Here is a 23,478-nt window from a genome sequence, read left to right as displayed (position 1 = left end):
AGATGTATCTTTAGCTATGATACGAACAGATTGTGCATTCTTTGCCCTAATCTCAGCTCATAATATATAAACTATTGTTTTTTTTGTATGAAGAATATCGTTTATATCTATAAGTAATCACAGAATTAAAATCGTATTTTACTTACCACAACATTAACGTATGTTCCTTCAAATCAGCTTATTTAAATGACTGCGCAAAGCAGAACTTTACTCCATCGTTTACACATTTCAGCCACTAAACACTAGATGAATTTATTTATTATATGTTGGGCAGGTGATATTTTTGCTTCACTTGTTTCTTGACTTCTGGTGCAGGTGAGATGTTACTGTTTGGTAACTGAGGGAGGTACTGAGCCTAGAGAGTGAAAGAGAGAAGGAAACAATGTATTAGGATAATGCCTTGTCAGCCTGCGTAGAGTTGCATTCACCGGTTTAAGGACATTTGTAGCTGTAGCAGTGTGGACAATCTCTTTGGGCTTTGGATCATTTTCTTGCACGATTAAACCCCTGTGTGTCACACTGACCCCAGCCTGTCTGCGGCGGGAGCCTCTGTCATGTCGTCTTCCTAGGCGCTCCCCCTCACGGCCATAGTTGAGTCCTCCTTCCTCCTGGAAGTAAGGCAGCTCTAGCAGCTCTTCACAGGACAGGCGCAAAGAAGGATCCATCACCAGGGATGACTGTTAACACAGAGACTTAGCATGAAGCAAAGGCTTTTCAAAATATGTGGACAAACACTGACTCGCTTATACTGGCTGGGCCTGAAGGACTGATTTGGTTAAAAATTGTCTTTGACAAATTGTCCAGTAGCATTAATCATGATGCTGTATCAGCCAGTCTGTATTACACTAAATATACCTTCATAACCTGAAGGGCATGGGGAGACACTCCATGGAAGCGCTTTTCCAAAGGTTCCTATAGCAAAAAAAAAAGAAGTATATAACCCCATTCATTATGACTTCATTATGAACACAGATTTGGTTTTAATAGTTTTCATACCATTGTATCAGGCTCAGGAATGCTAACTCCACTGAAGAAAACATTGGAGCGGAAGACCTGCTGGTGATGGGGGATCAGGTCACCTACGGTCAGAAATTTGATTATTAACCCAGCCTGTCTGTGAAAAGTTTCTTGTTGTCTGAGGGTGTGTTCGGACCTAAACCAGTTTGGCTCAGTTCACACAAAATATCAATTTGCATGCAATGGGTGCAATGAGCTAACAATACTGTGAAAAAATTTCAAGCAACTAAATAAGAGGAAACAGCTCCTATTTTGAGCAACTAGTTCTCTAGTTAAAAAAAAAAAGCTACCAGACTGTCTGACAGAAGACAGTTCTCCTGATTGTAGATGTAAATTTATGCTGATGTTACTGATGTCATTAGTGTTTTAAACAGCTCTTCAGTCTACCCAGAGTTTTCCTGATGAGGTAGAGCTGGTCAACGTCAGACTTCCCGGGCCAAAGTGGGTTCCCATTGAGGAGCTCGGCAAAGACACAGCCCAAAGCCCACACGTCAACAGGAGGCCCGTACTGAGTATCCCCGACCAGCAGCTCAGGAGCCCGGTACCAGCGGGTTGCTACATAGTCTGTATAGTCATCCTCTGGTCCCGCTAGTATACCAACACAAATACACATGGTGACAACTTATACACATAAACATTAATATACTGAATAATGCACACTAAATAACACATACATAATTGAGGGAGGGATTACAAGACATGGTGAAAGATTACATGTTAATGTATGGTAACATGACACTGAAACGTTACGCAGCAGGTGTAAAGAGAGACTGTACAGTGTCATTTCACTGTACAATGCATTCACTGGAACTCTAAAAGTGAGGTGGCCATGAGCAGGGCTGACATATAGGATCTGTGTTGAATAAGTCATTACAGACAAATTAACACTCTTCCTTGAATGACCTACTCAGAATACGGGCGAAGCCAAAGTCACAAAGCTTGATGACTCCGGTTTTAGTGAGGAGGATGTTCTCTGGCTTTACATCACGGTGAATGCACTGTGAGACAAACAGTCATTATCAGGGATTTAGGCAACATGATATACAGTCTCTTTGTGTCAGAGCCACAAGCTTACGTTAAGGCTGGCAAATTAAAAATGAATGGGGAAGAACAAGAGCAAGAGATTAGAAACCGTCACACTTTTAACTTAATACTGTATGGCTAAGAGTTTATTTTATTTTTTATTTACCAGATAGATAGACAAGCATAGGCAGTCTATCTATCTCTCTCTCTCTATATATATATATATATATATGTGTGTGCGTATGTGTGCATGTATAGGAGGGAGCAATAAGGCGAACTGCTCCCCCTACAGGCACCAACTAGTTTAACAGACTGACATTTCAGAAGGGAACCTATTATGACGTGTAACAAACATTGCAATAAAAGCTTTGAGAACATTAAAAATGACTATGAAATAGTATATTTGCTACAATGAGGCACAAAAAGGTGCTTATATAGTCGGTAGTTAGATTTAGCTACAGAATTAAGCAGAACTGTGTATCATAAAGAGCAATATATAACATTTAAAAACAGATATAAATGTTTGGGAAATAACAATCACTGAAAAAATATATTTAAAAAATGAATATGTTACGGATATCAGATAATTTAACTTATAAAATAACTATATACGTGAGATTTTGCTGAGTAAAAAACAAAAAACACAAAAAAAACCCCCAAAAACAACAAAACTGCATTTTCATATAAATCAAATCAATAAAGACTTGGTTTGATTAATATAAAAAGGAATGCGTCAACCATCCTCCACAGTAAGTCATTTGCCACTAAGTCAAATGCCAGTACAGAGGAAAGTATTACAGCAATGAGTAATTTAACAAAAATAAGGCATGTGCTCACCTGCATCAGATAAATATATGCAAATCATTTAGATGAAGTGCAACATATAATAAAATATACTGACATTGTGTTTGTGGCAGAAGCTGACAGCCTGCAGAGTCTGCCATACTATACTTTTCAGCTGAGCCTCAGGTACCCTAGAGACAACAAGAGACAAAGGAAGGAAAAACAGACAAACTATTTACAAATTACAATGTCCTCATCTGTCATTCCAGCCATTTCAATAAAAGAAGTGGTGTTTTACTCGGCCCTGCGGTCACCCGGGTAATCCTAGGCCTGTCTTTAAAAGCAGCAGCGCCTTTGTTTTCAAGACCAGCTAGAGTTTCTGCTGCACAGTCTCGTGGGAAAAAGAAAAATGGTAAGACAACAGATAGCCATTGTGGTTTACGTGAGTTCACGTGACAAAAGCTATACTGAAATCTTGGCTTGTGACCATGCATTGCTCAAAGTGCAGAGAAAAGACAAGAGCTATTTTTTCCTACTTTTTGATCCTTCATGTTAAGACTGCCTATTACGCCCTCATTCTACTGCCAGCATTTTCTGTCACCAGAATTTCTTAGCTACAGTCTTGCTCCCTCTTTCTAATTCACCCTGTTCCTTTCTTCTGTCATTCTCCTGTTAGAAATACCAAATACTTCTTTGGAAAACTATTTGCCAAATAGATGACTCCTTAAACCTAAATTCCTTAGTTATAATGTTACTTTATCAACACATCTGGAGGTTGAAGTGAATGATTATTTGAATTTCCAAGTATGTTACCCTTCAGCAGCTCTACCACAACAAACATAACCACTAATCCCAAACTGGCAAAGAGTGAACAGATATTTTAAAAAGTTAATTTGTCACATGCTGTTCCTGTGCTGCTTTGACTTACCCTCGGGGATGTTTGTCAAGCTCATTTAGGACTGTCTGTTCACAGAACTCAAACACCAAGTGGAGCCGCCTTTTCCTCCTGAACACCTCGAGCAGGTTGACCAAATTCACGTGTTTGAGTTGCTAAAAGATGAGCACACATCACAGACACTTCAGTGTCAGTGCTTCACAGCCTGACAAGTTTGAAAAAGGGATTTTTTTTTTTGTTAAACTCTTTCATCAATTCATGTAGCATGCACATGTGTGTGTGTGCAAGTGTACACGTGTGGTGTGACATGTGGAAAACTTGATACCAGAACTAATGTCTTCTCACCTTCAGCATACGTATTTCTCGCAATGCAATCTTCTTAATAACTGGATCATCTTCAGACTCCACAAACTTCTTGATGGCGACTATTTGGCCAGTATCTCTGTGCCTGCATTTGAACACCACACCGTAGGAACCCTCACCAATTTTGGACAGCTTTTCGTATTTCTCCATTATGGCAGCTGAAAACTGTCACCTGTCAAAAAAATAAATGTTCCCCATTTTATTTAAAATCGCTATCGGTGCCATACTTCATCAGTTTTCACTGCAATCTTTCATTACTGGAGATATTTTTTTAAAGGTGGGCCCAAATAAAAGTCACAGGGCAAGATATGTGTGTTTGAGGACCAAATTAACTCACGGAGACCTAACCGTTTTCAACGTCTGAGAGGCACACAGGTCCAGAATCTGTCTTTATGTCAGTAGTGAGTCCATCAAACGTCCGCAAAGCTACAAAGAATAGCCATCTCTGGTATTACCTGTCAGGCTCCTTGGTCTTGAATTTACTAATGTCACACTAAAGAGGACTCTCACCTTCTCGCTTTCATTGCTATTTGCTGTTTCCTCTCCCGATGCGTCGTCACCACCTTGGTAACCCCACAGGTATTATTTCCAATCGGCACAGTCCACTAACTCAGTGCGAGTCATTTTTAACGCAGTGTCCCTTTAAAACGACGCCTCGGAAACGTGTCGACACAGAAATAATACTTCTATAAACTCACCTTTTACCTTACTTGTGGCAAAATGCGCAAAAAGGGCAGAAATGCGTCCCAAACACAGAACATCAATTCACAAAGCCGCCTGCGTAAGACACGCACGTATACACTTTCGTCGTAACTATGGAGACAGGTGACACTAGCCTAAGAGAAGAAGCAAGTAGTAGCAAAAAGTTAATGAGTAGTTTAAATATGTATTATATGGCACATTTTTGGTGCATATTGAAGATACAAAAAGGAACTTAACAACCCCCCCCCCCCCCCCCCAAAAAAAAAAACAACCCTCTGCCACTTTATTAGGCACACTTGTTCAGGTGCTTGCTCAAGTTTTAATGTGATTAGCAGCAATCCATTGCATTTAGGCATGGAGACATAAGTAAAATCTGATATGTTGAAGTTCAAATTGAGGATCAGAATGGAGAAGAAACGTTATTTAAGTGCCTTTGAACATAGCATGGTTGCTGGTGGCAGATGGCCTGATTTCAAAAAGTATTTCAAAAAGTGATAATTTGCTGGGATATTCCTACAAAACCATCCCCTGAGTTTACAAAGACTGGTCCAAAAAAAAAAAGAAGGTATCCAACATACTACAGTTCTCTGGGAAAGGCAACAGTAACTCAAATAACCACTTGTCACAACCAAGGTATGCATAAGAGCAAATCTGAATGCACAATGTCTTGAACCTTGAAGCAGATGGGCTGCAGAAGACTACACTTAGAGCTAGTCCTGTAGGCTAAGAGCAGGAAAATGAGGGTACAATTTTCTGCAATTGGAAAGTTATAAAAACATTGCCTGTTCTCACCAGTCTTGATTTCTGCTGGAACATGCAGGTGGAAGGGTCAGAATTCTGCATATATAACATGAAAGCATGGTTCCATCCTGCCTTGTATCAGTGGGTCAGGCTGCTGATGTAAAAGTGTGTGGGGATTATTTCTTGTGACATGTTATGCCCCTTAGAAGAACTGAGCATAATTTAAACACCACATCCTACTTGACAATTGTTGCTTCAAGTAAGAACCTTCACCATGTCCATCCATCTATACCAGGGGTGGGCAACTTCAGGCCTCGAGGGCTGGTGTCCTGCAGGTTTTAGATCTCACCATGGGTCAACACACCTAAATCAAGTGATTAGTTCATTACCAGGCCTCTGGAGAACTTCTAGACATGTTGAGGAGGTCATTTAGCCATTTAAATCAGCTGTGTTGGATCAAGGACACATCTAAAACCTGCAGGACATCGGCCCTCGGGGCCTGGAGTTGCCCACCCCTGATCTATACCCACGTCCCAATCCAACAGTGCAGGTTTTGGATGTGATGGAACAGGAGATTTGCATCATGGATGTGCACCCAACAAAACTGCAGCAACTGTGTGACGTTATCATGTAAATATGGGCCAAAAACCTCTAAGGAATGCTTCCAGTACCTCGTTGAATCTGCGCAATAAAGAATTAAGGCAATTCAGAAAGCAAATGAGGTCCAACCCAGTGCTAGAAAAGTGTACAAAAATAACCCCAAGACTTGTGACAGCTAAAATTAATTTCCTCTAATTAAGTTTTAGATCACACAATCAACAACACCCAGTCAGCATCAATGATTTATTATAAAACGTTTAGCATAAAAACGAATGACCTCAGCTTTGAGAGTAAAAGCTGTTATCCAAACCAAATCCCAGAGCAAACTTCATGCCAGTTCTCAATATTGTCATCAGTTGGAAAGACCTTTGTAAGACCTTACAACATCTGATGTGGTGATATGATTCATATACTATCTGTTCTCTCTGTTGACTGTGAATCTTTTACCTCACTTCTTTCAGAGACTTCAGTGTTTACCACAGCTGTGTGGGATCTTTAGCAGAATAACACAGAGAATCATTTGGCTCTTCAATGTGAATGATGGGAAAGCAGTCCAAGTTGCACTCTTGTGCTCAGAGACACACAGACACCTTGAGCTACTGCCATGCGGGCTATGTGGTGACAGGTATGAAATGCCCCATGGCAGACTGGTCAGACAGGATGGCTGTGCAGTGTCAGTAAGAGATGGATGCCATCTTCTTAAGCACTTATGTAACTGAGATTTCTTGCTACAGCAAACTTTCACACAACTTCTGTTCAGGGGTTTCCCAAAATACTCTATCCACTGTGACACTCTTAATTGTATTACAGAATACACATCCAGTTAAAAGCATGACGACATAAAAGGTCTTTTTTAGCCATTATAAAACAGTCTGTCTCGTTTGTCTTCAATCGCACTTCTTCTGGATTTGCGTGTTTATTAGGTCTGCTTCTTAAGGCTGTGTGTAAGATTTTTTCCTCTTGTAATTTTCAATCGTTACTCTTGTCTATCTTGTTTTCCTATTGTTAAAACAGCAGTATACATTTGTAATGGATATTTTTGTAGGGGAAATAATTTGAAATATCCACACCAAATATCCATACCACCAAACTTATTATCGACAAGAAAGTCACTTCTATAACCGTTATACCATATTTGCCCACCAGATGGCAGTGTATGCCAATCAAAGTTTAGGTGTCACAACACAAACGACATAGATCAGCAACAACATTAAAAACAGACACACAGGTAACAATAAAAGCATAATCTGTTTACAGTGCTGGGAAACCTTGGGACCTAGGATTCATATGACTTTTACTTTGACATATACCACCTATCTAAATTCCAATGTAGATCCCCCAATGTCATAGGGACTCCATGATGGCAGGGGCCTCCCCCAGCAGGACAACACACTGCCACACTGCAAAAACCTGCTCAGAAATGGATCAACAACACAGCCAAGATCCACAGGCTTTGGCTTTGTTTTCCATACTCCCAGTCAGACTGAGCAACCGCAGGATTCCATAGAACAAGCCCAGTCCGTGAAGGCCCAATGGACCCAAAGACCCTACTTGTGCCAGGCATCGGCGGACAGCCCCAGAGGTCCTGTCTCCATGCCCAGACAGTGTATGGAGGATTTAACAACACTAAATAAGATCGTGTTGATGTTGTGGCTGACTGGTTTACAGTAATGACTGCTGACATTTGATCACCCTTTTTTGTTTTTTTCTCACTATCTTATCATTAAGGGTAATCAGAGCCATGGAAAAGCTGACACTTAAACAGCCTTTAGGTTCCTTGTTTAACTGACAACTGTTGTTATATTACTGCTGAAATACAAGGGGATTTTGCCCTGACTTTCCCCAGTGCTGAATGTCACTATTTATTCTCAGTTTGTAATGAACAGCTTATTCATGAGCACATTTGGCTAAACCTTAAAAAATTCCAAGAGTCTCCACTGTGCAACGATAGTTTGCTATCTTTACTTCTCCGTTGAATCATCCATCAGAATGAGACAAAAAGATTGAAATAATCAACAGTTTGTTTTAGTCTAGCCCTTCTTTTGAAAATATACAATCTAACCTCTAAAAAGCACCCAGACGCAGAACAGTGCACCACACAGCCCTGCCCTGTTGGCTCCCAATGCTTTGAAATTCACTTTTCTATTTTTAAACCAGCTTGTCTCAAGTGGCTCAGTTCTTTGACATGGTTTGGCTTACACCTTTTTATCCACCAGGTAAATGTGGTGGGCATTCGGTGAAAAATTTGTATAAGACTTTATTGACATATCATCACTGCCTCGGTTGCAGACATCGCAGTGTGACAGAGGTAATGCTTCTAAAGTCAGTTATTAAGCATGTTCAGTTCCTGGCTTCCTGATGTGGACAGAAGTCAGCTCTGTTAAACAGCAGATGTTTTACACTGCGGCCGTTACCCTCATTTCCTGGGCGGAGAGCTGCTCGCTCTAATAGAGTAACAGGAACAAGAGAAAGAGAAGAGCTAGAGGGGGGGAGAGAAAGAGGCAGAGCAAGGCAAAAGAAGTTATCTAAGCTCAGAGCTCCCACAAATCACTTTGTCACCAGCAAGCTCTGACAAGCAGGAGGAGAGAGAAAGAGTACGAGCAGAGACTCCGAGTTAAACAGAGGTGCAAATAGGGAGTCTTGTCGGTGGAGCCTCGAAGGAAGAAGGTGTGAAGAAACTGTAGAGGAAAATAACGAGGCGATACTGCTGGATGGACAGAGGGAAGATAGAAGAGAGACGAGACTAAAATCCAGTTCCCAAAACAGCATAAGTTAAGAGGGACGGCTACTGCTGTTGTTACTGCCGCTGTGTCTGGAAGGTACATCACCATTTAAAGAAGGTGTGTCAAACTTAAAATCTGTTACCGGAGGACACTGTTTCATTGAGACTGACATTTTAATCTTCTGATAGCAAACGCGCTTGAGACATTTAATCTCACAAGTGGAACCCAGAGAGCATACACTATCGTATTATCATGTTTGAGAGAGAGGAGAGGGATAGAGAGACAGCTGCTCTGTCTGTGAAGTAGGCATGAGACAGAGGCGTTGAAAGCAATTTCTGGTGTAGTGCAGCTGTACACAGATCACATGTTGTTACTAGTAAAAAGAGGTAGTTAGAGCCAAGAGCAGTACATGTTTGTGAAATGTTTTTCTATAGGGGCATGTGCAGGTTTGTGACTGGTATTGAATAAGTTGATGAAAGTAACTTCTTTGAGAACAATTTCTGTCTCTTAACCATTGATATTTGATTAGCTCCGGACTGACTAAAAGCGCCTGAGAGTTTTATCTGGACTGTAAAGGCTGAGGTCATCTCACCAAACCTAAAAAAAAATAGGAAGATCATTTTCAAACTTTTTAAGCAGAGACTATTATTAATATTTTCTCTTTATTACAGAACATTACAGGGGAAATATTTGCCATTAGCACTAATAAGAAATTGTGCCAATTTAAACGTCTTAGTCTTAGATAACAAGTAACTTAGGCTCTGTAAACACCTGTCTTCATTTTGCTGAGTGCCATACTACTCTTTTCACATTCACTTAGGTTGCCTCTGTAAGAAAGACTGTGGTGACATGTGGAGGATGATATGCTAGCTCTAAAATAGACAGGATTCAGTTTATATAATAACATAATATAATCTTGGATTTGGAGGTTTGAAAACATATGAGTCAAACATTGGTCTGTGAGCACAGAAACAAATCTGCTGAATCCTTGATGGGTAGTAGTTTGTTTTGGACCGAGAGGTGTTGTAGAAACTTACAAAAGGGCACTGAGTGTGTGCATGGGCTCTTTTAGCATTTGACAGCTCTGTTCTGGACTTGCTTCATCCTGTGGGACGTAACTGGGTTACCTGTTTGGCTGAGTCAGAGGCTGGGTCATCACTGGATGTCTGTCTGCTCACTGGGATTCTTTCCACCTGTTTCTATGCAAATAAGACAGATGTGTTAGGTACTTTTTACAGCAGCAGTGACAGCCGTGGTGGTGAATTTTCAGGACTCTCCACACTGCTGTAATTGTTTTGTCGTGTGTAAACACTTTGCGTCAGTGACACCTCTCCACTGAGTGATTCACTGTTCCCAAAGGATCCCCGGTTGGACGAAGGCATTGAAAGGGAAGTTGGAGGAGCTTTTACTAAGAACCAAAGAACACAAGTGACTGCAGAGACAGGCTGTCAACATGAAATTGTGGTTCTTGATATTGCTGGTAGTGTACATGGTGGGCAGTGTACACAATCTGTCTACATGTAACACTGTGGACTTGGAGATGGTGAAGAAAAAACGCATCGAGGCCATTAGGAGCCAGATCCTCACCAAACTGCGTTTGCAAAAGGCGCCAGAAGAGGCTGGGGAGAAGGAAGAGATCCCTGCCAACTTGCTATCACTCTACAACAGCACCAGTGAGATTCTGAAGGAGCAGCAGGTTCTGGAAGAGGAAAACATCCCCACAGAACAAAAGGAGGAGGAATACTTTGCCAAGGTGGTTAACAGGTTCATCATGAAAGGTGAGTATAAAATTACCCTTAGCAGCAATATATAAATCTTGAATCTGTGAATCCTGATTGAATATTAAGAAAGGGGGCAATTCCTGGTGGCTTAACTATAGTTGAATGCCAAGTAATGACTGTTATTTATGCTACTACATTTGCAAGCTGAGACATAATTCAAGGTGAACACTAGCATTGCACTGACACGTTCCACTCTGAAAAAATAGTTATTGTCCAGAAGTCACTGGAAGTTCTGCTGTTAATCCCTCCACTATGGCAATACTGCGGTAATAATGTTGTTATTACTAGCAGAAACACAACAATAGCATTGTTTACAGTCCCCCTGTGCAGTCCTTACTGCTCTTTGTCTGGTTGATCAACACTAATATTAAATATAGTGCACACAGTGCTGTCCAGAAGTTTCAAGCTGCACTCCCAAGCATTCACTGTATGCCTTATGGCTGGTGTCAGTTCCAATCTTGACCATAAATTCCCTCAACACGTGTAACCCTTATGATCTCCACCAAAGATCCTGAGGCAGTTTCAGGGGTTCAGAGATCACAGGCATTACAAGTTAGCAGAACTCTGTGCAGCATCTGGTCTGATGCTGTGTTGCTTACATGATATCTATGGCATTTTTACTGCTTTATTACTGCTCTTTGTCTGGCAAGGCTGCATATGATGTTTGTTCAGCCAAATGGTTTCTGGCTGTAATTGCCTAATGATTCCCAAACTATTACGATAAACATATTTTCTAGTTTTGCTTCTATGCTCCATTGTTTTCTGCATGTCTATACTCATCACCCTATCAGGCAGCCATCCACACTATCCCCCTTTTATCCACCACTTCAAACAGCACACTTTAGTGGATGGACCATGCTCAGGAGTGTGTAGACCAAAGAGAGAACAAAGCAACCTTCAAAATGAAGAGCACAATTTTGTTCTGCTTAGGTAACAACCAAAGAACAGGATGAAAAAGTAGAAAAGCAATAGGAAGAGACATGAAATGAACTCCTTCACCCATGCTTGCTCTTTTTCTCTTTCATTTTCTCTTTTTTCTTTCTCTCTGACTTTGACCCTCAGGGATTGGGGTTTTCCTGTAACTTGAGCATTGAGTTCTCCCTTGCTTAACCTGTCACTTGTTCTCCATCACTTTTGCTTCTCTTTGTCACTGACTAGTTTCAGTGTGTCCCTTGAACCACGATTATCCATATTGCACGCTCTCTCTCTCTCTCACTTCTTTCCTTTGCACTCCTCTATCTGCGGGTTTCCTGAGCTTATTATATCAATGTGTTTGCAGTGTGTTTGTGACAGGGCAGCTTGACAGGAAGGAAGACAGGCTGATGGCCACTGAGATCTTGAATGACTCAGGTCCGGTGCAAGCGGTGCCCATGGGGAGCATGTGTTTCCTATAGCTCTGGAATGCCACAGAACACCCATCCACTGCCTTAACTATCCGCTGCCTTGTTTTGAATCAGCTAATAAGGGAACAGCTGAAAGTAGCTGCCCCCTTACTCACGAGGGGTCACAACAGCATGTAGAACCACGTATTTGATTTGGCAGGTTTTTATGTCGGATGACTTTCTGGGAGGAGACACAAGGGATTTGTCTCCTCCTGGGATCAAGCTAGGGATTTTGCTGTTTCAATCCTGGGAGGTTCGCTTGCTAGGGGAATGTGTAAACCATTACACTATGGAGCCACTGTTGAGTCAACCTCTGCACACTGAAAAAGGAGAATGACAAATGTATGAGGATAAATGTTAAGGCCATCAAGTACTGCTTTGCAATTGGGAATTTAAAAAAAAGCCACACATACACACGCAAGGATTTTATCCAGCTTCTGCTTTTCTGTAATAAGTTGTTTGAACGAAACAACAGAAATAGAATACAGGGGAAAAAAATATTTTTATTTCCATTAACAATTCTTTTCTACATTTAAATTTTATTGGGCAGCAGACACTTTCCTGACTCTCAAAATCATTCTACGGGGGAAACATATTTGTGTGCAGAGCATTTAGAACATAATAGGTTTAGTCTTCATTGTGGTAATTGTGTGGTAGATTAAGCTAAATTCCTTTTGCTGTTTAGCACTCATATATCTCCCTTGAAGCCCACACAAGTTATCCTCCTATTAAAAGGAGTTTTGGTCCAATTTACACGAGGGAACGCTTTTCTCATTTAGAAGTTAGCCACTTTGTGCTATTCTGGGATGAAATTAGTTCACTTCTGTGAAGTAATTATTGTAGTTACAAGTAAATGAACTTAAAGCTGTATTGTAGAAAGGAGTAGCAACAAGGGACCAAAGTCAAGTGTGAAATAGGGTGAAGTGGGGAAACAAGACATTGATGAGGGGGCTGTGGGAAGGTGGAGCTGAGAGGGAAGAAGGCCAATATTTAGTCAGTTGCTGGAATCTGGTTCCTCCTACTGGTAATTATAGAGCTGTTACTCAACCTGTCACAACAGCTGTCCCTGGCTTACCTGTGGATAGGCCTTGATTCAACACACAAATCCCCCCACACCCACATTTATATGCAGGCTAGGATGCTATCTCTACCCCGTCTAGCAGAGAGAGAGATTTTTTTTAGCTGAGCATGGAGCTCATTTCTTACACTTTCTACTCTAAATGATTAATTTTGATCACAGAGCCATTTCAGCGAAAGGAGAGACAATGCAAACTCTGTTAATTAGAAAGTAGAAGTGAAGATAAAGCGTCAACGTAATTATGGTGCAGCAGCCAATATGCTTCTTAGGGGAAGTGACTTAATTTCCTGTTTTGCAAACACTTCTCTAACCCTTAACACATTTATCTCACTTTTCTCAAACTAGATGGAGACTCTGACTTTCCGTGCATGCGTTTGCCTGGCACACCAATTCCACTTGACATACTGTACGTTGTTGTGACCGTCTGTGTTTCCATTCATATGCTTCAAACCAAATATTTGACTGCTCTGGGTGGTACCAGTTAACTGTCATCTCATTTCCCGTTACACTCCACATCAGTTCTTTTTGGTTTCAGTTCGGCCCCACTGCAAGGGGTGAAACACTACCTCACCCACAATGCAGATGGTAAATGATATACAAGCAGCCGTGACATGGAGTATCCTGGTACAGCCTGGGCTGAATATGTAGCACAAGTATGCAAGGCTGGGTTGCAATTCCTATCAGAGAGTAATTCCCGGACTTGAGAGCAGAGAACCCTTGCTTTGGCAGGCTGAGACAGAGTAGAGGGTTTGGGTCCCGGCCAGTACTTGCGCTCCATTGATACACATCTCCAATTTCTCCACACCCCCACTCACACCCTCTCACCCCTCACAACTGTGAGTTATATTCAAGAGTGCATTCTTCCCTGTGCTGTTTCCTTACCATTGTGTTTAACAGTTACATTGCCCCTCTCTGAGCCTCTCACTCGCTTTCTATAGTGTTTCACTCTTGATCTTCTGCCTTCCTGTGCTTATCTTTGCATGTCACTGTTCGACGTAATCTTTTCGATCGTAACACTCATACATTTATGGTGTTAAAGCCTCCAGTAGCTTGTCTCTGTTTTTTATCAAGCCCTCTAGGCATCTTCATGCTATGATTAAAGTTGCGCATATGGGCAGCAAAACTGTAAAAAAACAAAATATTCATGTTGGTCAACTTTAGCAACAGCTGGAAGAGATGAACACTTGGCTGCAGTTATGATTATTGAGTAACACTGAGCTCAGCCATTTTATCTGATTAATGTGTAATCCTGACAAGCACTTATGAAAGAAGCCTTTCATTTACTTTATTCATAAAAAACATTGATATACATCTAAGTGTTGTAATGTTTACTAAATATCAGTGTTGTTAACAGTTTAGAAGTTAAAAGTTGTAATTAACTTGGCTTGATTTGAAAAATCTGAACCCGCTAATTCGAGAGTCCTGATGTTTTTGAGCCATATGTCCATTAATTCTAACCTTACAATGCCCAGTCATCCCTTTAAAAATCATAGTTCTTTTCTTTGTGTTTACAGATATTACACTAAAGACCATTTACATTAAATACCATTTACCAAATACAGTAACGATAGGATGACTTACCAAATAAGCTCTAGGAGTGGTCTCACAAAAAAAAAAACAAGTAAAGATTCATGATTAAAAATAACCAAAACGTGTAATGAAAAATGAGTAAATCCTAAACACAAATAGAATGTTTTAATGCCAAAACTTGTTGCCTTTGCCTAATGTTAATGAATTCAGAGGAAAATGGCAAAATGAGGGAGAGCAGAGAAACAGCAGAGGTGTAGAGTGAAGGTTTTTTGGGACTAGCTCACATCTAAGCATTTAAATATACTAGTGCAGTGCCTTTTAAAGTAGGTCATAAACCATCATAACATTACTGTATTAAAAAGAGATCAGCTATAAGGTTCGAACGTGTTTGAATGATTGCATACGTTTAAATGTGGTAGACAGGCAGATTGTGGGTTGCAGCTTTCTTGAGAACTGCACATTTAAGTACCAAGAAGTTGTCTGTCACAGGAAACCACAGACAATAATCATCATATAAAGTTAAATTGAAAATTGAAAAAAGGTATTTTGTGAGAGCCTTTTTAGTTTTAAACTAGGCGTGATGACATTTAGTAACATTGTGGCTTATTCTTATTTTATCACATCCTACAAAAAGGCACTTTGAGGGTTCATTCCTGGCTTTATGCTTAAAGTTATAATTAAATTCATGTTAGGGTAAACTTGGCCTAGTTGGAATGGTTCAACGGAGAGGTCAAAGGGTTGGCAAAGTTAGCCAAAGAAACATGCCTCTTTTGTACATATGTGCCCCTCCCCCTAAATACAGAGTGGAGCAGCAGTAACTGTAGGAGAAAGACTGTTAGCAGAGAACAAAGCACAGAGAACCCCTCATCTGAACAACATCAAGTTTAACACTGCACCCACTTGGGTCTGCAGCAATACAAATGCCATGTTTAAAGCAAGTTTGATACGGAGTTATTGAGACAGTCAAAGAAAAGATTTCTTGGAAGTTCTATGTTGTGCTGACTGACATTTGGTCCTGGTCCAACATTTAAACTGTTCCACATTAGCTTTCTTTACATTTTTAAATATAATAATAACTCCTAAAAGACTAAAAACACATTACAACTAGCTTTTAATAAAAGACAGTTTAAAGTACATCTACCATGAAAGTTGGTTCCCTTCGTGATGGATGAAGTTCTTTTGAAATATTGTACCACAAGATATACATGAGATGTACATCTGCCCATTAAATGCACTTAGATGGGTTGTTTGTCAAAATATCAAAACATAATTTCCTCTTCTTACATCATACAGAAAAAAACAACTCAAACACCAACTACAAGCCCACGGTCATCTCAATGAGCTTCAACATCGCTCAGATACGGAGTAACGTCGGGGGCAATCTGCTACTCACCAGAGCAGAGCTACGGATGCTCATCAAGGAGCCCATGATTTTGTCTGAGGAGAGAGTGGAGCTATACTATAGCCAGGGGACCTCGACTCGTTACCATGCGTCTCGCTTTGTCACAAACATGCTGAAGGACAAATGGCTGTCCTTTGATGTCACTGAACCTCTGCGGACCTGGCTCCAAGGGAATGGTGAGATAAGCATTTATTTTTACTTCATCATCATGTATTTGTCAATCTTTCCATTTATTTAGTTCAGCCCATGTGTGATATCATATAATTTCTAGGTAATATTTCCCTCCTCCATGATTTTTTTCTGTTACTAGAGAATGAACAGAAGTTTGAACTTCGGCGGTACTGTGAATGCGGCATGACGCATGACGATGGTACTTTAAGTTTTATCATCTCTGGGACTACGAGCAAGAGGGGAGACACTAAAGAATTAGAGAAGCTGAACCAGCAGCTACCCTACATCTTTACCATGTCCATCCCTAAAACCAACCACTCTAAGAGTTTACGCACAAAACGTTCCACTGACACGACGGACAGCTGCAGCACGTAAGCAATTCTAGCCTTAATGATTTATTCCACTCCATTTCTGCTTTAAAGCTGCAATAGTAACCTACTAAACCACGAGCAGCTTCAAAATACAGACCACTGAAACAACAAACATCAACTATCCCTGTTTATCCATGCTGTAATTCTGTGGTCGTTTTAGTGGCTGTATAATAAATGGACTGTAGCTTTAAAATGTTTTATAATCTTAGACAGATTACAGTGTGCCTCTCATTTACCCCCACACATATACACAAGATGGAGTATACCTCCAAGGCCCAGCCATAGGGTTAAATGGAGTGTAATGTTGTCTCCCAACATAACAGTTATCCTCCTACAGCTTTAAAACTGACTTGATTTCAATACTCTTTGCACCATCTCATCTTCACACTGTTTTCTCTTTTGCAGCCAATCACACAACTGCTGTTTGAAGAAACTGTACATTGACTTCAGGAAAGATCTAGGATGGAAGTGGATCCATAAGCCAACGGGTTACTATGCCAACTACTGCATGGGGTCCTGCACCTATATCTGGGATGCAGAAAACAAATATTCTCAGGTACTGTGTGCATTTTCATGAGTGTTATTTCTCCCGAATCCCAGGAGGCAATTTCTTAAAGTCTGGAAAAAATGTTAATGGCAATGTTGTATTTATATGTTGCCATAATAATTCTTGATGATTTAAATAAACCAAAATGCAAAGACTACTTGTATTATTTTAGCTCTAAGCACTACGGCACTAGGACTATCTGAATTTAACCGGTTATATAAAATTCTGGTAGAGACAAATCCCACTCAGAAGGAAAACCAATGGTTTTATGAGAAAAACAAAAACACAAATCCCTTGCAGGTTGCAGGAAGGGGATGTAGTGTGAAAAATCCGCCAAAAATCAGTATACACAGAGCTACCTCATGCGTTGCCCCCTCGTCAGTAAAGGAGCAGGAGCTTTGTTTGTGCCAAACCTGATTAGGTTAGGGCTGAAATGATGACAAAAACTTTGTCTCTGGTTGTTTTTACTCTTTTAAAAAGCTAAATATCCTTTTTATGGCCCTTAATACTTTTAACACTTTCCACTCATTGAGGAAACTCTGGGTCTTTCAAAAATTTGTGCAAAAATGTCTTTAAAAAGTAAAGTATTGTAGTTTGTATTAAGATTTTTCTAAAATCACACTGAAAATTCTTAGAAATGTTGTGCTTATGTATTACATTTGCTTCGGACCATGTTGTCTTGGTGAGTAAATTCTCATAAATCTTGCCTACAGATTCTGGCACTGTACAAACATCATAACCCCGGAGCTTCTGCCCAGCCCTGCTGTGCGCCACAGACACTAGAGCCACTGCCAATCATCTACTATGTGGGGAGGCAACACAAGGTATCTATACTGCAGTCACTTTCAGGTCAAATGTTTGCAGAACATTTTATGTGAAAACAATATATAATTGATCACATCACTGTTATTTTCTACTTGCAGGTGGAGCAGCTGTCCAATATGATCGTGAAGTCCTGCAAGTGTAGCTAAAAATATAGTATGGCACACAGCTCTGCCTCCTCCTCTCAAAACACAGAGGGAAAGAAGATGTTGTGTTGGAGACTACAGATAAGAGCAAGTGACAGAGAATTTGAGATAATGTGGACATGGGGAACAAAATATTTTAAAGCTTTTCTCCCACAATCCTTCAGTTGTCACATTTGATGCACATTAAGCCATGGACCTCTTTTTTTCTTCTTCTACATATTAACGATTATAGTTTTTATACGTACATTTACCTTGCAGTAGTAAAATTGTCGGTCTTGAAATGAATTAATTTATTTGTTGCACTGACAGGTGTCTAAAGAATAATAATGTACATAAAAGAAGTGTGTGAGACAATAAAATTTGGACAAAAAAGCACGAGGACAATAATGAACGTTCATGGAAGAATATCCATATTCAGGGATGAAAACGTGGGACATTTGAGATGACCACATCATCGTCCAAAACAGGTCCTGGTGAAAGGTGCTAAATTACAGGTGGAAAACCAGGGATGTTGGGGTTTTCCTCAAAGATAAGGCTGTAGGTGTTTTTGCATGGCTACATCATAAAGGACAGAAAAAGACACAGGGAGAGTCCAACCTGGGGAAAATCCCTTTTGACTGAAAGGCTGGACTTTCATTTTACAAGAACCGTCCATTAGTTTTATTTTCTTTTTTCAACCCACGTGACTTCTAATATGCATTTTATCAGTATGTTTCTGTTCATAATGTTCATAACTGAATGTCAGATTGTCCTTTAACCCCACTGGTTTTTCAAAGCCAGAGGCACTATCAGCTGAGAGTGATGACATCATGTTTTTAATCCCTCTGGGGACTTACCGCCATACATGTTCTCTATTAATGGACACATGGTGGTAGTGCTGATATGAGTAAGGCTATTAATACTTATTGTTTTATTTTATTTTGTTTTAAAATCATGGTAAATTATTTTAATTTCAGGACGTTTCACAAGGATGTTTTTTCTTTCAAACTCATGAACTGGTCTGGCTTCTATGACTCGCATTAGGAATAAAACCAACACATGATTTCAGCTTTCTATGTTTTTCTGGTGCACCTGCTTTTATAATGTCTATTTGTAAATATTCAAAAAAAAAAAAGAAATAAACATGTTAAATTATGTTGTGATGGTGGAAGATTTTATGAGCAAAATAAACCACAGGAGATGTTTCCACTTGGCAGAGAGTTGCCTTGATTAGGTGTGTGCGTGTGTGGGTTTGCGTTGCACTTGTCAGTGCATGTATGCGTCTGTTTTAACTGTAAGCCGACTTGACGAAAGCATAAACTGAAACACACCTAAAGTGATGTAGACGTGAATTTCATCATCTTGTCTTTGTCATCACAAAAACAGTTCAAAAGAGTCGTGTTGTTAGACGTGGTTTTCCTCAAAAAACTGTAACTAAAACATTTTTAGAGTACAGTCATGTTAGGTAAAAAAAAATAAGATGAAAATGTAACGCTAGTTGAGATAAAACTGTGACTTCAATTTGAAACTAAGAGTGATTTGAAGTTCAGGGCCGTTGCCGTACTTGACAGACTGGGACCCCACCCCTTGCACCTCCTTTTCCTTCTACACTTCAGTGTGTGACTACTTCTCTTTCTTGATGTCTTTCACAATCAGTTTTTTTAAAACACTACTTGTACTTGTGTACTTGTACAATGGCTTTCCAGTGTCGGGGAACAGATCGGCCGATGGAAAAGCTTGGCTTATAGCACCATGTGGACTATTTCAGGCCAACTGCAGGGCAATTATGGGATGACTGAAGAACAGCAGCAACAAGTCCTATTTGGCTTCACCAGTGGCAAAGAATGCTCGGATGTACAGTTTCTTTAGTTCCACTGCCTTAACCTGAAGGGATGGATGCCTTTCCAGTTTTTATGCTATCTCTGTACACCACACCCCCACCGTCCCAACCCCACCCCTCTCACTCTGTACTCAAGGGATTATTGTCAGCCCATGAGGCTGAATTGGGAATGAGGAGAGCAGGTCCAGACCCGTTGGTAAGTCCCAGACTTAAGGGCAGTGACTACATGGAAAATTAAACACACATACTGTGCACATGCATATGAAAACACTGAACCCACTGACACACAGACACAGCTCAAGCACACCAACATCAAATGCCTTACATAAGCTTTGTGCTAGTGACTCGTGTGGGGGATGCTTGTGCTGTTAACAAAGTGACAGTGATCAGTGCTATCTTGTTCCAAGGCTGGTCATGTTACCCAGAAAGCACAGCAATTTTCCCCCAATGAAAGAACACACAAAGCGCCTGTTTGGAAAGGCAGCTAAACAAAGTATAATGAAACATCATCAAAATAATTGAATCCTCTTCAGTCTCACCTCTCAAAATGATTCTGAGTGATCTGTTGCCAGGTTATAATCTTGCCAAAGTACAATGTGTACCGTGTTATCGTGACAGGGGAAATGTAATTGGAATGTTAATGGGGGGTTTTTTTCACCAAGAAAACAGGATCATTGCCCAACCTAAACAAGGAAAACCCAAGATCTGATGCAGGAGACAAGATCATTAACATTAGACACTAAAGGTGCTTGAACTTGAATTTTGCTTTTTTCACTTTCCCTCCTAAAGATGAAACAAAGAGTAAGAATGTCAAGAGACTCATAAATCTATCTGTGGTGCTAATGGAACAGCCCTATGGGGGAAGTAAAACTTAAGTAGCCTTGTTCCTCCAAGTGATGTTCATTTCTCAGCAGCTGCTTCCTTTCAAGCCCTCTGGCTTTTCATGGGACTGAATTAAACTGCTGACACCTCCTGCTAAAAATGAAGCACATCGCAGAATACGGCCCACCCGAAGAAAAATAAAGGATTGAACTGAACACAATTCAACCCAACAGAGAAGATTTAAGACAGATGGCGGCAGCTTTTGAAGGTCAAGCAGGTGTTCTTTTACAGCTAAGTCCATGTGCTGAGTTTATACAACTGCATGAGTAACAAGAAAATTGTTCTGTTGTTGCTATTCATCAATTTTGACACAACTGGTCCTTTAATTACATCCAAGTGCAGTGTTTAACCCTTTTATATCTGTTGATGTAATGACTTTCGAAGCATTCTACCTGTATGCTACTTATCTAGGTTCATAATGCAGTCATGCTAAATGTGAGCTCATTCGTCATGCCGCTGGTCTTGAAATGTTATTTTGGGTTCGCGTCTTATTACAACATCCATGAAATGTGCGATTATACGTCCACCAGTCTTCCAGCACAACTGTTCATTAAAAGTGGAGCAGGAAAGCGACCTGGTATAATTCCTGTGAACTCAGACGGAGCTGACTGCGACCTTAATAACAGACGCTGATGTCCTGCTGCAGCTCAGCTCTGCCTTGCAAACACACAGCTGTGCAAATCCATTGTTGCTCCAGGTGCTGAATCTGTGTGCAAACACACACAAATACACAAACATCAACAAACATGCCTTTCTGTTTAAAGACGCAGTTTTGCAGTGTAAGATTTTGGTTTTATTTTCGCATCAGTTTTACACAAGTGTAATTAAATCGGAGATTTCTTTCTTAAAATAACAGAGTAATTATGTTACCATACTTACTGATATAAGGGGTCAGGCTGAACAAATTTACCACAGTACTGACTTTAATTTTGTACATCTTTAACTTACTTTTATGCCTAACTTATTTTTTGCTTCGCTGTACAGGCAGGATTTGAAATAACTTTAGTGTAGATATATATGTTACTGCTCTACCTGCATTTTTATTAAATAAAATGTTTCTGATACATATAAATTAAACTTTGATTTATAAGTCCCCAGAATACCTGGGTGTACAGATCAACAGAATATTGACAAGTTTACTGGAACATGTTAGACATGAGCTGACAGCGATTTCCTTCTCCACCTGTCAGGCTTTTATTGCCATCTTTTTCCTTCACACCTGCAGTAGATGTTTATCACAGTCTGAGTCAGCCGCCCATATCGCTCGCTTCGCCTCCTCTTTTCTCTCCTTTTCTCTCTGATCTTTTTGTTAGCCGCTGCCAGCTCTTTGAAGATTCCCTGAAAGTTTTGTGTTATCACCTGCACGACACAAAGCAAGTGATAGGGGATGAAAAAAGATGAGTGACTAAATGAGGGACAGAGACAGAATAAAATACCACACACGTTTTTCTTTCTACCTTTTTTCCCCCTACAAGCTAAAAAGAAACTAGGGTAGAACAAACATTTTTAAAAGAGAGTAGTTAATTTCCACTTCACCAGATGGCCGCTGTGCTCCTTTGTCATGTAAATAACCAGTAGCTAGCGTCATAGCTTAAAATTCTAAGGATCAAAGACTGAGGAAAAACAAAAAGAAGCCTCTTCAAAGTGAAGCCCACAAAGGGAAAGTATGATAAACCATATGACAGTGAGTGTGGTTATAAAGCACGCTGGGCCCTGACTCATTTGCTGGACCTCTGTAAGTAAGAAATGTTTTCTAAAAAAGGAAAGGTACCAATTACATCTCTGGACTGGCTCCTTCTCGTGGCACCGCCCCTCCGTTTCCTTCCTTCCTCCTCTCTCTCTCTCTCCCTCTGTGTGTGTGTGTGTGTGTGTGTCCCTGGACACACAGGGACAGATATGCCGCTATAAACAGCTACCATGTCCCTGGGTAATAAACAGAGGAGAGGACCTGGCTCATGGCTCTGAAAAAACAACAATGTCCGAGCAGGATCTACACCCAGAGGAGAGGCAGTCTCTAAATAGCAGTTTAATCATACAATCCCAACTGAAGAACATACCCCAGTGGGTGATGGTGACGGCAATGGGGAAGACGAATTGGTGAGGGGTGGTGTTTGAGGGAACCTTAATTCCCCTGGTGAATCACTATCAAGCATTTATTGCAATAGCATCTGTTGCTCAATGACTTTATAATTGAAAAACTCCAAACATCATTCTGGGCTCTATAAAAACTAAACGCTTCTAATCTAGATCTAGATATCCTGCTGTATTGGGCTGGCTTGTAAAGTCCGAACACAGCAGTAATTTTAATTGTATATCAGTTGTTGTTGTTGTTGTTGTTTTGGTTGCTTGGGAAAAGAATAATTCTCAAACAAGCTGTTGACCAGATGGCCTTGATATAGTCTAAATGTTTATTTCTAACAATAATTTAGGTCTAACACTCAGTCTTCTGCTAGCTCTGTATTGTTCACCACCATCTGCTGTATAAAAATCTAGCTTTTGCAAGACGTTTGACTTACTAGTCTAGCGGCATAAACACTGCAATCTTTTTATTTTGGTAAACAGCTGCCTGCTGTTGTTGGACATAAGGTTGATTGAAAGCAAAGCAATGTTTTGGCCACTATTTTCAGGGGATTTTCCACTCTGAATGACACTTTTCCCATGAACCACTAGTTTAGTTCATTCACTGAATAGCTCAACTGT

The 23,478-nt window shown here is 40.3% G+C and overlaps 2 protein-coding genes across 7 annotated transcripts; one reads left to right on the top strand and one right to left on the bottom strand.

Moving 5' to 3' along the window:
• Nucleotides 1–241: 241 nt before the first annotated feature.
• On the bottom strand, nucleotides 242–4,905 carry LOC120737174 (cyclin-dependent kinase-like 1). 6 transcript variants are annotated; one of them, XM_040037729.1, is made up of 12 exons: nucleotides 4,780–4,901; nucleotides 4,592–4,644; nucleotides 4,419–4,507; nucleotides 4,064–4,253; nucleotides 3,752–3,873; nucleotides 2,942–3,014; nucleotides 1,925–2,015; nucleotides 1,405–1,605; nucleotides 997–1,079; nucleotides 856–912; nucleotides 525–677; nucleotides 242–355 (listed from the first exon to the last, which is right to left on the bottom strand). In XM_040037729.1, exons 4-12 carry the CDS (start codon nucleotides 4,229–4,231, stop codon nucleotides 260–262), a joined length of 1,044 nt encoding a protein of 347 aa, XP_039893663.1. In that variant the 5' UTR covers nucleotides 4,232–4,253; nucleotides 4,419–4,507; nucleotides 4,592–4,644; nucleotides 4,780–4,901; the 3' UTR covers nucleotides 242–259. The 6 variants fall into 6 exon arrangements, with proteins under 6 accessions (XP_039893663.1, XP_039893666.1, XP_039893661.1 ...); XM_040037732.1 differs by lacking the exon at nucleotides 4,419–4,507; XM_040037727.1 differs by having other exon boundaries at nucleotides 4,592–4,894.
• Nucleotides 4,906–8,608: 3,703 nt separating this feature from the next.
• tgfb1a (transforming growth factor, beta 1a) lies at nucleotides 8,609–19,272 on the top strand. The gene is made up of 7 exons (XM_040037611.1): nucleotides 8,609–8,964; nucleotides 10,207–10,625; nucleotides 15,912–16,196; nucleotides 16,331–16,562; nucleotides 16,968–17,118; nucleotides 17,823–17,933; nucleotides 18,033–19,272. Exons 2-7 carry the CDS (start codon nucleotides 10,301–10,303, stop codon nucleotides 18,078–18,080), a joined length of 1,152 nt encoding a protein of 383 aa, XP_039893545.1. The 5' UTR covers nucleotides 8,609–8,964; nucleotides 10,207–10,300; the 3' UTR covers nucleotides 18,081–19,272.
• The last annotated feature ends 4,206 nt before the right edge of the window (nucleotides 19,273–23,478 follow it).

The sequence above is a fragment of the Simochromis diagramma genome, unplaced genomic scaffold, assembly GCF_900408965.1.
Source record: "Simochromis diagramma unplaced genomic scaffold, fSimDia1.1 OVJJ01000463.1, whole genome shotgun sequence".
In the NCBI taxonomy this organism is placed as follows: Eukaryota; Metazoa; Chordata; class Actinopteri; order Cichliformes; family Cichlidae; genus Simochromis; species Simochromis diagramma.
The sequence above is the reverse complement of the archived record's forward strand: the minus strand, read 5'-3'. Positions and strand labels throughout refer to the sequence as shown.

Coding starts and splice junctions, on each gene's coding strand:
- LOC120737174 (XM_040037731.1), bottom strand. CDS start 4,231: ATGGAGAAATACGAAAAGCTGTCCAAAATTGGTGAGGGTTCCTACGGT. Junction 913..996: donor TTCCTGAGCCTGATACAATG/GTATGAAAACTA, acceptor TTTTTGCTATAG/GAACCTTTGGAAAAGCGCTT. Junction 356..524: donor CCCGCCGCAGACAGGCTGGG/GTCAGTGTGACA, acceptor TTCACTCTCTAG/GCTCAGTACCTCCCTCAGTT.
- tgfb1a (XM_040037611.1), top strand. CDS start 10,301: ATGAAATTGTGGTTCTTGATATTGCTGGTAGTGTACATGGTGGGCAGT. Junction 16,563..16,967: donor ACGACGGACAGCTGCAGCAC/GTAAGCAATTCT, acceptor TCTCTTTTGCAG/CCAATCACACAACTGCTGTT. Junction 17,934..18,032: donor ATGTGGGGAGGCAACACAAG/GTATCTATACTG, acceptor TTCTACTTGCAG/GTGGAGCAGCTGTCCAATAT.